Here is a 13,723-nt window from a genome sequence, read left to right as displayed (position 1 = left end):
ATGAATATGCACACTTGTTTTGATATTTTTATTTCCGTGCCAGAAAAGGAATATGCTCAATTGATTGCAAACAATTGTACTACCACATGTGTGTCGAATGGAGCTTGACAGAATACAGTGGTGATATTGAAACTCGGTAACATCTCCATTGTTTTGTAACTGGTGGCACTTAAAACCGAAAATCTGTACCCTAAAGCACAAGGAGCAATCGCGCCATCACAACCAAATAAGAAACTAATGGCACATCTGGAGCACACAAGCCCAGCCACTGGTGTTGTTCCTTTTATTCTAGGAGACCCACCCAATTTTACACAGATCCAAAACGCAAAGATGAAGGGAATAATCATAGGTCGTCTACATTGCATTCTCCAAGGTAAACCTTGACGCTCCGAGGAGAACCGCAGCTACCTTCCGCTATAAGTGCTCTATCGTTGGCTGCCATGTGCTGAATTATTTTGTATATCATCTCAATCTGATGCAAATAAAGAACATAATGCATGAGTTAAGATATTGCAAAATAGAAGTTGGCAAAAAACATAAGGCATGAGAAAGGTGAAATTACATCTTTAGGGCAATGGCAACGATCTGCGATTTGCTCCAGGGTCAATGGTTCAGCAGGGTCTTTGCAGCTGAAAGAGAACAAGAAACATATGTGACCAACAGGAATATAAGTACCTCCAGAAGGAGCATTCATAGGATTAATCAATGGAAGTCAAAGTACAGGCATAAGTCAACAATATTTCAGTCTTCAGCAGTTCTGGTAATAACCTGGAATTCTGTGATGTGCTGAAATTGAAAGCACATTGCAGTGAAACTAGCAATAAGAGATGCTTGTCATAGGGTAAAGTGCAAACCATGACTGCGAGTTAGTCAAATTTAACCGAGTGGGGCAGCATTTGGTTGCAGCATCAATGGTTCAGCAGGGTCAACAAAAACTGTAATAGGACTCCCTTTGGGCCAAAGTGCATTAATGGTTCTGATGGCCTTCGGGAAAATGGTCGCAAGTGATAAGCAAGTTTAGTCCATAAACAGAAAATCTAGCACGCCTAAGCTTTAGATGTATCTGGTCTGAGACAGTACAGTACTCTGAGAGGAATGCAATGGGATGGACGGTAGAGGGCTGCCTGCGCCCAAAAGCGATGATTCACTTGACCCCTTGTCTATAGGGACCTTGTGGCATACAACCGCCACGACTCCTGCATTGTAGCCGCCCCTTTTTCTCTTTCTTTTGACTGTCTCGTGGACGGACGAAAGAAGGGAAGTTACAGAAGGGGGCAGTGAAGGCTTGCCAAGTAGACAGCAAGTCCCCCACCCCGTCAGTCCTGTGTTGCCGTAGCGTGCCCTACTTCAATAAGGGTTCAGTAGCTTGTCCGAGAGGATGATCAGCCAGCCACACTGGGACTGAGACACAGCCCAGACTCCTACGGGTAGCAGCAGTGGGGAATTTTCCGCAATGGGCAAAAGCCTGACGGAGCAATGCCACGTGGAGGTGGAAGGCCTACAGGTCGTCAACTTCTTTTCTCGGAGAAGAAACAATGACAGTATCTGAGGAATAAGCATTGGCTAACTCTGTGCCAGCAGCTGCGGTAAGACAAAGGATGCAAGCGTTATCCGGAATGATTGGGCATAAAGCATCTGTAGGTGGCTTTTCAAGTCCGCCTGTTCAAGCAGCAGTCTAGCTATCTGATGGCATGTAACTGTCAATCATAATCCATGAAGAATTTCTGAAATCTAGATTAATCTAAACATTTTCAGTTACCCAAGAGACATTCGGCAGGTAACAGAGGGCATGCATACTATGTAATCTAAACATTGCCTGGAATACTACGCAAACAAGTACAGCTTCATCAAAGAACAAAAAATGTAATACTCCCTGTCAAAACACGTCTTATATTTTGATACAGAGGGAGTAAGAGACTTCATACCTGGCCTCATTGAGAACAGTCAGCACCCTTTTCTGAAGGGCCAATACCTCTCCTGCTGCTTTTTTCCCTGCCTCGACACCTGCATCATACAGCATATATAATGATAAGAATGACAATAATAAGTTATGAATCATGAGCAATACTAGTGCATCTTGAGGATAGTACCAGGCTGATGATATGCGTTGATGTTTACTAAAGAAGCATAAATTCCAACTGCACGTTCATAGAGTGCAACCAGTGCTCCAACAGCTCTGGGAGTTACTTCTTCCACAGTAACGGAGATGGACTCTCGGTCATTAGAATAAAGAGCAGAGCGTGTACCCTGCGAGGTATAGGTTTCCTCTGTCATTAATCACCGTATACTAGTGCACAAATTAACATAATTATATGTCTTAAAATCTGAACTCTGAAGACAAACCTGCAACATCCCAAACAAGTAGTCACCACATGTGACTCCAGGTTCAAGCTCCCAATCATGACCTGGAGGCCTGTCACGCAAAACCTCGATAAAAGTAACGAAGAAGTTGTGCACCCCTTCTCTTAGCTGTTGAATGTAACTGAAACCATAGACAGTTTAGTAAAAGTTGCACTTTAACCACAGTAAGTAATGTAAAAAAGTAAGTGTGAACTTACGCATGTTGGTCTGTGCTTCCTTTGTTACCATATACCGTTAGCCCTTGATTAACCTGACATTAAAATTTTATATGCTTAACAAAGCACACAGCTGAGCATAAAATCTGGCAGCTGGTAGTGTAGATACAGAACATCAGGTACTGGGAGTAGAGAAGCAAGGATACATACCCGATTGCCGTCAAGGTCAAATTCTTTCCCAAGAGATTCCATGACAAGTTGTTGTAAATATCTACTCAAAAGTAGCAGACTATCCTTGTAAGGAAGTACAACCATATCCTGGAAGAGGGATAAAGTCACTAGTAAGCAAAGTACTGAAATCAGAAACCTCGACATAAATTGTAACCAATGAAGACACAAACCTTACTGCCTATTCCATCTGTAGCCCAATACCAAGATAACGCAAGTAATGCTGCTGGATTTTCCTTAACCTGGATAAGTGCAAAGCAATATTTGAGACATCTCCATAGTCATATCATATGACCAAACTAGTCTATACATCTAAATCCATACCACAGTGTTCCTGGTTTCCTCATCCATTAGTGCTGCACCAACTAGCATTTCCTTGACATCGATACCCTGTTAAGTGTCAAAAACCACTCATATTAATATGGAATTTCATGGAAGTCCGCTTCTCTGCAACACGGGAAAGTGGAAGGCACTGACCTGTAATGCAGCTGGAAGTAACCCCACCGCTGACAATTCTGATGTTCTACCACCAACCCAGTCAAACATAGGAAATCGATCTAACCATCCCTCTATTCTGGCAGTGTTATCTAATAGAGAATTTTCTTGAGTGATTGCAACACCCTGCAAAACAGATGTGTCATCAGATATCAATTGTTTTACAATAAGGCCGTGAGAGCAATCTGTTTCCGTCTTAAAAAATTGTATGATTGTCTTATGCACAATTTTCACACTGGTTTAGAAAAATCAATTGTATTATCAAGATGAATGCTTACTTATTGAGCAATGACAATGACCACAAAATTATGTATTGATGCATCAAATCCATAGAGAATCGAGTTATACGACACAACTAAAATACTACAAACGCGGTAAGAACTGGATCCAGGGCAGTTCATACAGATTCTCTCCTTGTCACTAGTCTGTACATGAAACATGAGACAAATCATTTCAGTGTACCTCACAACCCTGATAGGATGGCATCAGCATCTATAGTAAATTAGCAGTCCAGAGTAATATTCACTGCTTGCAGTTAAAGATTAGCCCAACATACAACATTTGCCATTTCAATATATGAATTAACATGCAAAAGGGGAAAAAAGAACTGAGGTCAAAACCTGTTTTGAAAAATCCAGTCCAGCATCTCTGAAGGCTTTTTGTACTTCTAGTAGACCATTCCGGGTTTCAGGTGTACCACCACTCTGTACGTATAAACAAGCATGTGATGCGAACAAGTATCTAATAGCAATGGGAAAAGAGGGGCATAATAAGGAGATATAGGAACTATATATGTACCTTAGAGATTACAATTACAAGAGTAGATTTAAGTTCCTCCCCTAGCTGAGCAATTTGATGATCAATTCCAGCAGGGTCGGTGTTGTCAATAAATCGTATCTGATATCAAGCAGAAAAAAAAGGTAATGCTTACAGTGCTTGAAACACACCTAAATACACAGAATGGAAAAATGCAATCAAGGTACATAGCGCAGATTAGAGAACTCGGGACAATACCTTCAATGGGGGGTTATCAGGCGCAAGTGCCTCAGAAACAAATTGAGGCCCCAAAGATGATCCTCCAATTCCTATAGAGAGTATTTGAGTAAAACGACCAGCCTGAGACGACGGAGGTTTAATCTGCATTTTTATAGCAAAACTGGCTTGTAAGAGCTTGTAGTGAACTAATGATTAAAAGTGAAGGTAGGAAAAGCCTGAATAGGCTTAACATAATCGGCATCCATCTCTTGTATGATGCATATTCCCTAAAATACAAGCAAGCCAATCTCCAAACTGTGTGTGCGTGCGCTTGCGTGTGTGTATTACAATGACAGAGCATGCTTACGCACAAACATACTCAAGACTTCCTCATGGATGGCATATCACAGCAACAGAATTGTACAACAAAAACCTGGACGCTCAACTTCTGATAATTCCATCGCGAATGCTTCTAGGTGCCTTGCTAGACAACTAAAGCTAGTTACCACTGGCCCTCTTTCTCTGACTGACTATAAGTAATTGCATTGCCTCAGCCCACCCCTAAAATTAAGCTTTAATATCATGGCAGAGATGTAAATACACAAGAGTGATGCCATTGCATCACAAACTCACATACTCCTTATCAACCCTATATATACTCCTCAGACCTCAGGAGTAGCAACAATTCAATCAATTGTATGAAAAATAAAATGCAGTGAAATGCGCTGACCTTGCCAGAGACGACGTCCTGGGAGAAGGCGAGGATGTGGTCGACGGTCTTCTCGATCTTGGTGCGGAGGAAGGAGTTGGGGGCGAGGCCGGGGTCGCGGAGCCAGTAGTGGCCCACCATGCGGCCCTCGTCGGGGTTGGCGATGGCGCCCTTCTCGAGCTCCCCCATGGCGACGAAGGCGCGCTGCATGAGCGGCTCCATCTGCAGGAGGAAGTCGTCGGTGAAGCCCATCCGGCTGACGTCGACGAAGAGGCCCAGCTGCTTGTGCTGGTAGAGCCACTCGACGTAGCGGTCCCAGAGCTTGATCGGGTCCTTCTCGACCGCAGCGCCGCCGCCCTGGCCCGGCGCCCTGGACGCGAGCGGCGGGGCCGGGGCGTGGGGGGAGCCGGAGGAGCGGGAGAGGTCCGCGATGGAATGGGGCGCGCGGAGGCGGAGGTGGGAGGGGCGCATGAGGAGCTGCCTCCGCAGCCGCAGCCGGCACGCGGAGGAGGAGGAGGGCGGCGCCGCCGCGCCGGAGATGGACGCCATCTCCGCCGGAGGTCGCGGTCGCGGTGGGCTGGCTCTGGCGGCGGCTCGCTGGTCACGGGCGGCGCATCCAACTCCGAAGAGAGAAGAGGGTTTAGTTTTGGGGGGAGTCCACGAGGAGGAGGACGAGGAGTTGTTGGCGTCGCTGGGCTTGGCTTTATCTGGGGGAAGACGAAGGCACAGGGTGACACCTACTACGTCACCTGCCCATGGCCCACAGGTCAGCGTCGGAGCGGGTGGACGCGGCCGTCCCTGCGCTGCGCTCGCGGCGGCTGGGGCTGGGAGGCACGTGTGAGAGAGAGGTGCGGCGGTGTGGCCTCGCCGGCCGGGGGCGGAAAGATCTGAACGGACGGCGAGAGGCCGATGGCGGGTGGGGCCGGGGAGGATCTTTCCGTGACGGGACAAAAACTGCGACAGAAGTGTTGAGGCGACGAACGCGCAGGCGCAGCGGGTGATATTTGCGTGCGTGTTCGCGTCCGCGTCCGCGTATTGGAAACGGGAATCCCATGTGCGTTTTCTTCTCTGACGAATAATGGGGTCCTGCAGCTCTCTGCGATGTGCATTTCTGGAAGGAAATGCGTTGGTTTGTGCCGCTGGGAAGGCGACGTTTGTTTTCTACGGGCTGGCTGACGGAGAAAGCAATTTCTTTCTTCCGATGATGGGGAAAGCGATTCAATTCGCTGCGTGTGGTTTTGCTTCTCTGTTGTTCATTTTCAAACTGAAAAGCCGCCGTGGCCGTCGTACGCCTCTAGTTTGGCTTCTACGGGTCGTGGTTCTCATGGCATGTGTTGCTCGCACCTGCGGCGGTGTGCTTTTCATCCTTCATTCAATACTTTGCGTGCTTTTCATCCTTCGTTCAATACTTCGCTGCCTTCGGGTGTGCGTTTTTTCCTTTTCTTTTTTGGATAGACAGCTAATACAAAAACACGATACAGATCCAGGTGGCTCTTGCAACCAGCAGGCTGTCTCACCAGGGGCAAAGCCTATTTTGGTTAGTCTATCTATCAGGTCTCACGGTTAGCAGGTGAGACCCGTCCTGATGGGTGACACGTGACATTCTGCTTTGTGATTTATGAATGCCACATATCATCCATCAGGATAGGTCTCGCGTGAGACCTAGTCTCATAGAGTTCTTTTCCATCTTCATGGCCATGATCTCGAGAAGTCCCATGAGGCTTTTTGTCTTCTTGAACAGATGACCATTCCTTGCCCTACCTTGATCGGTAGGATGCCGTGAATTGATAACACTGGCCGAGTTATTGTTCTGGTCAATAGACTAATTTCTCATCTTTGTTATTATCCATGCCCCCTCTGTGTTCTATTTTTTGAAAGCTAGCAGGAGAGCTGCTAAGATTCCATTGCAGAGGAAGAAGCCGATGGCCGAAACTGCTCGGTTTATTGACCCTCTGTGAATAGACTAATCCGAAGCTCATCCGCCTCTCTTGCCTGGTCGCGTCGCTAATGGCCGTCTCGCCCCCGCAGGCCACAGCCACCGGTCAGAAACCCCAACTGAGTCCTGCCTCATGCTCAGCGCTAATGGCCATTTAGGAAAGCGATTGCCTCCTTCCGACTGCGATGTGCTAAAAGGCCAACTGAGCCCTCAGTTTTTAGCCTTTTACGAAAGCATTGCCTATGTCTCAAAAAAAAAAACCCGAAAGCGATTGCCTCCTCTGCACTGTGGTGATGTGTTAAACGCTTCAGTATTCAAAATGATTGCTCTCGCAAAAAATAAAAAATAAAATGGTTGACAGCTTGACAAGACTGATCTGCTGCCCTTTTGCGCAGCTCAATTGACCTTACCTTTCTGTGGCCTATATGAATCGCTAAACCCAGGAAACCAAAATTGCTTTTCACAGCAAGAGAAAGAAATTTTTTAACCGTTTTCCCTATTTGGGAGTAGTTTTGCTTTTTTCTGAAAGAGGAAATAACCCTCTACCTCTACATCAGGTGATGCACACAGCCATATATTATTGATCATTTAACGATGCCAGGTAAAATTAGCATCGGTGCGGAACGAAATGGCTTACAGAAAAATTAAAGAAAATAACATGGCTTTATATGCATTTAAGGAAAAATAACCTGGTTAGTTGGTGAGGGCTTTATCAAAAAAAAGTTGGTGAGGGGCGGCGATTCTCATTGCAACGAGGACCAACCTCAACCTGGCTGGGGGCCAAAATATACAAACACCAACCAAAGTAGGCCACGGAGATATATGCTAATCAAGTTAAAAAACTCCTCTGTGATTGCAACTGAACCCCGTGACAGAGACTGTTTGCAGCCACCTGACGAAGCTGCCCTCATATATCGTCATGAACGATGACTTGAATAATTAGCCACCCCAGCGGGTCGTGCAACACAAAGAATTCCGCAAGCCGGCATTGCCCATTGCCCGGCATCTACACTTTATTCCAACGGTGTGACAGAAAGGCGCAACGGTCCAGTGACACGACTCGCTAAAACTAATTTAGAAACGGACACGATCTCAAGGCAGGCCTGGAAATAAAATATACTAATTATTCAGAACATTTTTTGTCGAAAAAGGGAAAGCAGGTATGGGTACCAGGTCATCTCTTCAAAAACACCATCCATGTTTCAGTGCAGCATCTTTTCACTACAACTACAACAGACCGCCCGGAAATTGCTCAGTCGTCACGAGACCCAAGTACCTGCTTCTTGATGGAGCTGATTCTCATGATCAACTCGTCCCTGTTTTCCTGCATCATAAGTGGTAGAAATGTCAGTCCACCGCCGTGGGTATTTATCAGTTCAAACTTCAAACTGAGACTGGGTACACTAATCACCTTAAATATCAGATATCGCGAGGTGAACCAAACTGTGAAGCCGAGGCCAACCACTTCCATCACCTGAGGAACCTGCCCATGTACAGTCGTATTATGAGATTCACAAATTTCCATGCGCGTTTCCTAGGTTATTTCAGAACTTATTTAAAGAAGGGGGTGTTTTTAGAGCTGGTACAATTGCTGAGTATGATCAGGTAACTGTTCCACTAAGATCAAACCAGATTCTACCCGTTCGTGGAATCAAAGTTTGCACTGCTCACCATTTCCAGCAAATAAACTACTCCTTCCTTCCCAAAATGTAAGTCCTATTTGTTTTGTCCTAAATCAAACTCTCTTAAGTTTGACCAAAGTTTATAGAAAAAAAAATCCATGTCAACAATACCAAACAGTTGGGATTGGCTAGAGGTGAAATCCATAAGATCTCTCAACCAACTCATGGTTCTGGCACATGGATAGCAAGCTTCCACACACCCCTGTCCATGGCTAGTTCTCTCGTGATATCACTCCAGTCCTTCAGATCCCTCTTTATGGACTCCTCCCATGTCAAGTTCGGTCTACCCCGACCTATCTTGACATTATTAGCGCGCTTTAGCCATCCGCTATGCACTGACGCTTCTGGAGGCCTGCGCTGAATATGCCCAAACCATCTCAGACGATGTTGAACAAGCTTCTCTTCAATCGGCGCTACCCCAACTCTATCTCGTATATCATCATTCCGGACTCGGTCCTTCCTTGCATGGCCACACATCCATCTCAACATGCGCATCTCCACCAGACCACCACACCTAACTGTTGAACATGTCGCCTTTTAGTCGGCCAACACTCAGCGCCATACAACATTGCGGGTCGAACCGCAGTCCTATAGAACTTGCCTTTTAGCTTTTGTGGCACTCTCTTATCACACCTCATGTACTCAATGCCAGAAGCTTGGCGCCACTTCATCCATCCGGCTTTGATTCGATGATTCACATCTTCGTCGATATCCCCATCCTTCTGCAGCATTGACCCCAAATATCAAAAGGTGTCCTTCCGAGGCACCACCTGTCCATCAAGGCTACCCTCCTCCTCCTCGTGCCTAGCAGTACCGAAACCGCACCTTATGTACTCGATTTTAGTCCTACTAAGTCTAAAACCTTTGGATTCCAAGGTCTGTCTCCATAGCTCTAACTTCCTATTGACCCCCGTCCGACTATCATCGACTAGCACCACATCATCCGCAAAGAGCATACACCATGGGATATCTCCTTGTATATCCCTTGTGACCTCATCCATCACCAGAGCGAAAAGACAAGGGCTCAAAGCTGACCCCTGGTGCAGTCCTATTTTAATCGGGAAGTCATCAGTGTCGCCGTCACTTGTTCGAACACTTGTCACAACATTATCATACATTTCCTTGATGAGGGCAATGTACTTTGCTGGGACTTTGTGTTTCTCCAAGGCCCACCACATGACATTCCGTGGTATCTTATCGTAGGCCTTCTCTAAGTCAATGAACACCATATGTAGGTCCTTCTTTTGCTCCCTGTATCTCTCCATGAGTTGTACCAAGAAATGGCTTCCATGGTCGACCTCCCAAGCATGAAACCAAACTGATTTTTGGTCACGCTTGTCATACTTCTTAAGCGGTGCTCAATGACTCTCTCCCATAGCTTCATTGTATGGCTCATCAGCTTAATTCCACGGTAATTAGTACAACTCTGAACATCCCCCTTGTTCTTTAAGATTAGTACTAATATACTCCGTCTCCATTCTTCTGGCATCTTGTTTGCCCAAAAATGAGGTTGAAAAGCTTAGCCATACTATAGCTGTTTCCGAGGCCTCTCCACACCTCAATGGGGATACAATCAGGGCCCATCGCCTTGCCTCCTTTCATCCTTTTTAAGGCCTCCTTGGCCTCCGACTCCTGGATTCGCCGCACAAAATGCCTGCTGGTATCATCAAAGGAGTCTGTCCAGTTCAATGGTAGAGCTATTATTCTCCCCACCGAACAGGTTGTCGAAATACTCCCACCATCTATGCTTAATCTCCTCGTCCTTCACCAGGAGCTGGTCTGCTCCATCCTTGATGCATTTGACTTGGTCAACATCTCTCGCCTTCCTCTCTCGGATCTTGGCCATCTTATAGATGTCCCTTTCGCCTTCCTTCATGTCTAACCGCTGGTAGAGGTCCTCATATGCCCGACCCCTTGCTTCACTCACAGCTCGCTTTGCAGCCGTCTTTGCCATCTTGTACTTCCCTATGTTGTCTGCACTCCTATCTAGGTATAGGCATCTAAAACAATCTTTCTTCTCCTTAATAGCCTTATGGACATCATCATTCCACCACCAGGTATCTTTAGCTTCTCTTCTACTTCCCTGGACACTCCAAACTCCTCTGAGGCCACCTTACGAATGCAAGTCGCCATCTTCATCCACATATTGTTTGCATCACCTCCTTCCCCCCAAGGGCCCTCCTTAATGACCCTCTCCTTGAATGTTTGAGCTACCTCCCCCTTGAGCTTCCACCACCTTGTTCTAGCGACTTTCGCACGCTTATCCCACTGGACACGAATCCAAAAGCGAAAATCAGCCACCACGAGCTTATGCTGAGGGACAACACTCTCTCCAGGTATCACCTTACAATCTAGGCATGCACGCCTGTCTTCTCTTCTCGAGAGGATGAAATCAATCTGGCTAGTGTTGATCACTACTAAAAGTCACTAGATGTGATTCTCTCTAGTGACTTAGGACCACAAAAATAAGACATCATAAAATATATTTCCATGGTGCATCTTTTTGGTATCACATATATCGATATTTATTTTATAAACTTGGGCAAACTAAAAAGAGTCTTAGGACCAAAAGAATAAGACATATATTTTGCGATTCCAGGAGTATGCTCCCTTTTTAGCTATATATGCTTTCTCCAAAACAAACTTTTGATTGGTAATTCTTGTCTTTTTGTCATATCATGCTATTTGAAGTGTCATAAGCAAGTCATGGAAATGGAAGTCTAATTTCATTTTTCCTATTCCAATTGATGTCTACAAATAAATGGCGGCAGGTCCAAAGCTAGCCAGTTTTCAAACCAGACACATATTATGATGTAAACGATAATCCCCACTCTCAAGTGCATGCATTGGGGACCAGGACGGGACAAGAGTGTGAGAAATAGAAATAAACGTACCACGGGGACTGATTCAAGTGCAGAAACCACTATTGATGATATCCAAATAGCAACAATGGCGGAGGACCCATAGACTAGAGCAGTATATGAACTGTCAGAATCCAACTACATAAGACAGTTCACAGAGTTAGTCCATTGAAATTGCATTACCGCAACCAGTGCACATAATAGTACAAAATAGCAGTTTTCACAGCAAGAGCGGCCCTGAAAGAAATTTAATGGGATTTAAGAACAAGAGAGTTCCAAAAAATTATATCGTCCCTGGTGAATGTAAAATATTCGCTCAATCTCATGTATCAAAATTACAGCTGCATGAACTGAAAAGAATAGTACATTTTCGTTACATAAGATCCAGAAAGTAGCTGAATGTAATTATAAGGGCAAAACAGTGCGACCAAATTAACAGAGATTCTGAATCCAACATATAAATTGCTGCTGTTACTCATTGTCTTTTGAAAACAAACCTTCAACTTAGTGTATCATAAAGTGTTTACCTTCAGAAATATATGCACTTGAACAGATAGTTTTTCTTTGTTTAGACGCATATGTGCTTCTATGAAAAAAATAAAAGCACAGAGAAATCAGTTGTAACATCAGCAGAACTACTTCATTTGGATGGGCTTTGGCTGGGGATGCAAAGGCAACTGTTTCTGTTTGTTCACAAAACGCCCACGATTTGAATCTGGATTCTGAATTTGGAGGACAGTTATCGGGATCTGTCCATGCATATGTAGGTCTTGCTAGAACTTTGTGATGATCCCAGATGTCAGAAGCAAGAGGAGAAGGTGAACAGACTGTCATCACACATTCGCATCTCTATATCAGTAAAGAGAACACAATCACTCTCTAAGCATTCACTTTAGGAGCCGGCAAAAAACTTAGATCAAGTACCAACTAATATATAACTAACTAACTAAGGAACCACCTCGTACACATGTGAGTATGTGACCGAAATTTCGTTAACTGCTTTTTCTCCATTGACCCCAACTCTAAATGTCCCCCTTCTCCTCGTCAACCCGCTCTCCAACACCAGCCCGTCACCCGAGGCCGGCGGTCGACCCCCATTGACCTTCCCACTAAGCACAGAGAGCATGAGTGCATCTCCGGTACCGGTGAACCCCAAACCCCACTCAGAAGACCTACCCACTAACCTCTCCAGCAAGGCCACCAGAGTCAGCTCTGCCTCGCAACTCTTACAATCTCTTCAGGGAGGTCACCCATTCTCTCCTCGACCACCATGTCTGATCCACCTTGCAGCTCCGGCAAGTACTTGCACCACCAGACGGGACGAAGAAGCGCACAAATCACTGTGCAGACCAGGGGCTGAAAATTGCCTGGAATTTGGGTAATTTCAGGTAACTGTGCTCTACCAAATCTGTTTATATATCAAACTCCAGCACGTTCATCACCATAACCCAAAGATGGCAATGGCAACTTGCTTGTTTTCTCAATGTGGAACAAATAAGGTACATCCTGGAGCTCATCTGAACACCCAGGCAATCAGCCCCAATCTATATGTTAAACAAACACACTGAAGCCTCGACCAAGACAGATTCCTTGCATACAAATCGACAAATACCAAGGCGGGTGCACGCGCTCACCTCGACGCCCAGCTGGTTGAGAACGCTCCACGGAGCCAGCTCGCCCTGCACCTGCCCGTCTTCCTCCCCATTGCTCGCCTCCCGGCCGAAACCATCCAGCCCCTCCCGCTTCGCCGGCGCCGGCGCCGGCCACTCGGGCTTCTCAGAGACCAGACGTCTGAACCCGTCCGAGTCCTTGGTGGCACGCACGGCCACCCGCAAGGCTCCGGCGCGGCCAAAACCTTGAGCAGGGCTAGGGTTTTAAAGCTCTCGTACTTGCATTTTCACGGGATCCGAAAGTGAGAGGCGGAAGCTAAGCGCACCTTGCTGCGGCAGGGAGCTCGGCGCGCGGCGGGGTGGGAGGCGCACCAGCGCGGCGCCGGCGTGCGAAGCGGGCGGAGCCATCGGAGATTTTTTTTTCCCCCAAGCTTGTAGTTCTGCTCGAGCGAGACTGGGGGTGGCGAGGTTTCCGGAGGAGCTCACAGCACCACTGCCTGTCTGTGTAGTGTGTACTGGCTGTCGCGCACAGACACGAGCGGAGGGTGGCGGGCTGGCGGCCCTGCGTCGGCCGTTTGGGGGTTGGGCTGGTTGAGAGGGGCGGCGCGGTAAAGAACAACCTTTGGGCTTGTTCTCTGCTGATTGCTGGAGCAAAGTGCGCAGAAAAATGACGGGCTTTGTGCTGTCACATGGACTGACGCGCGCTCCTGA

General features: G+C 46.5%; 2 protein-coding genes across 2 annotated transcripts; both read right to left on the bottom strand.

The window, feature by feature from the left end:
• Position 1: 1 nt before the first annotated feature.
• Positions 2-5,874, bottom strand: LOC123104030 (glucose-6-phosphate isomerase 1, chloroplastic). The gene is made up of 14 exons (XM_044525750.1): positions 4,945-5,874; positions 4,254-4,376; positions 4,038-4,136; positions 3,860-3,943; positions 3,222-3,365; positions 3,069-3,134; positions 2,918-2,986; positions 2,727-2,834; positions 2,559-2,611; positions 2,344-2,482; positions 2,091-2,247; positions 1,926-2,004; positions 563-629; positions 2-472 (listed from the first exon to the last, which is right to left on the bottom strand). Exons 1-14 carry the CDS (start codon positions 5,470-5,472, stop codon positions 344-346), a joined length of 1,845 nt encoding a protein of 614 aa, XP_044381685.1. The 5' UTR covers positions 5,473-5,874; the 3' UTR covers positions 2-343.
• Positions 5,875-7,832: 1,958 nt separating this feature from the next.
• Positions 7,833-13,598, bottom strand: LOC123104032 (protein CURVATURE THYLAKOID 1D, chloroplastic). The gene is made up of 5 exons (XM_044525754.1): positions 13,339-13,598; positions 13,037-13,257; positions 11,436-11,540; positions 8,271-8,342; positions 7,833-8,183 (listed from the first exon to the last, which is right to left on the bottom strand). The coding sequence occupies exons 1-5, from the start codon at positions 13,418-13,420 to the stop codon at positions 8,112-8,114; spliced, it is 552 nt and encodes a 183-aa protein (XP_044381689.1). The 5' UTR covers positions 13,421-13,598; the 3' UTR covers positions 7,833-8,111.
• Between the last annotated feature and the right edge of the window lie 125 nt (positions 13,599-13,723).

Source organism: Triticum aestivum, chromosome 5A (genome assembly GCF_018294505.1).
Source record: "Triticum aestivum cultivar Chinese Spring chromosome 5A, IWGSC CS RefSeq v2.1, whole genome shotgun sequence".
In the NCBI taxonomy this organism is placed as follows: domain Eukaryota; kingdom Viridiplantae; phylum Streptophyta; class Magnoliopsida; order Poales; family Poaceae; genus Triticum; species Triticum aestivum.
Note: the sequence above shows the minus strand (reverse complement) of the source record. Positions and strands in the feature narration are given on the sequence as shown.

What these genes read in the sequence shown, in the direction of transcription:
- LOC123104030 (XM_044525750.1), bottom strand. Translation starts at nt 5,472, where the DNA reads ATGGCGTCCATCTCCGGCGCGGCGGCGCCGCCCTCCTCCTCCTCCGCG. An exon ending in TTGTAATTGTAATCTCTAAG is followed by an intron (nt 3,944 to 4,037) that starts GTACATATATAG and finishes TTATACGTACAG; the next exon opens with AGTGGTGGTACACCTGAAAC. An exon ending in CAGATGGAATAGGCAGTAAG is followed by an intron (nt 2,835 to 2,917) that starts GTTTGTGTCTTC and finishes TCCCTCTTCCAG; the next exon opens with GATATGGTTGTACTTCCTTA.
- LOC123104032 (XM_044525754.1), bottom strand. Translation starts at nt 13,420, where the DNA reads ATGGCTCCGCCCGCTTCGCACGCCGGCGCCGCGCTGGTGCGCCTCCCA. An exon ending in GAGCTCCCTGCCGCAGCAAG is followed by an intron (nt 13,258 to 13,338) that starts GTGCGCTTAGCT and finishes GCCCTGCTCAAG; the next exon opens with GTTTTGGCCGCGCCGGAGCC. An exon ending in CGCGATATCTGATATTTAAG is followed by an intron (nt 8,184 to 8,270) that starts GTGATTAGTGTA and finishes CTTATGATGCAG; the next exon opens with GAAAACAGGGACGAGTTGAT.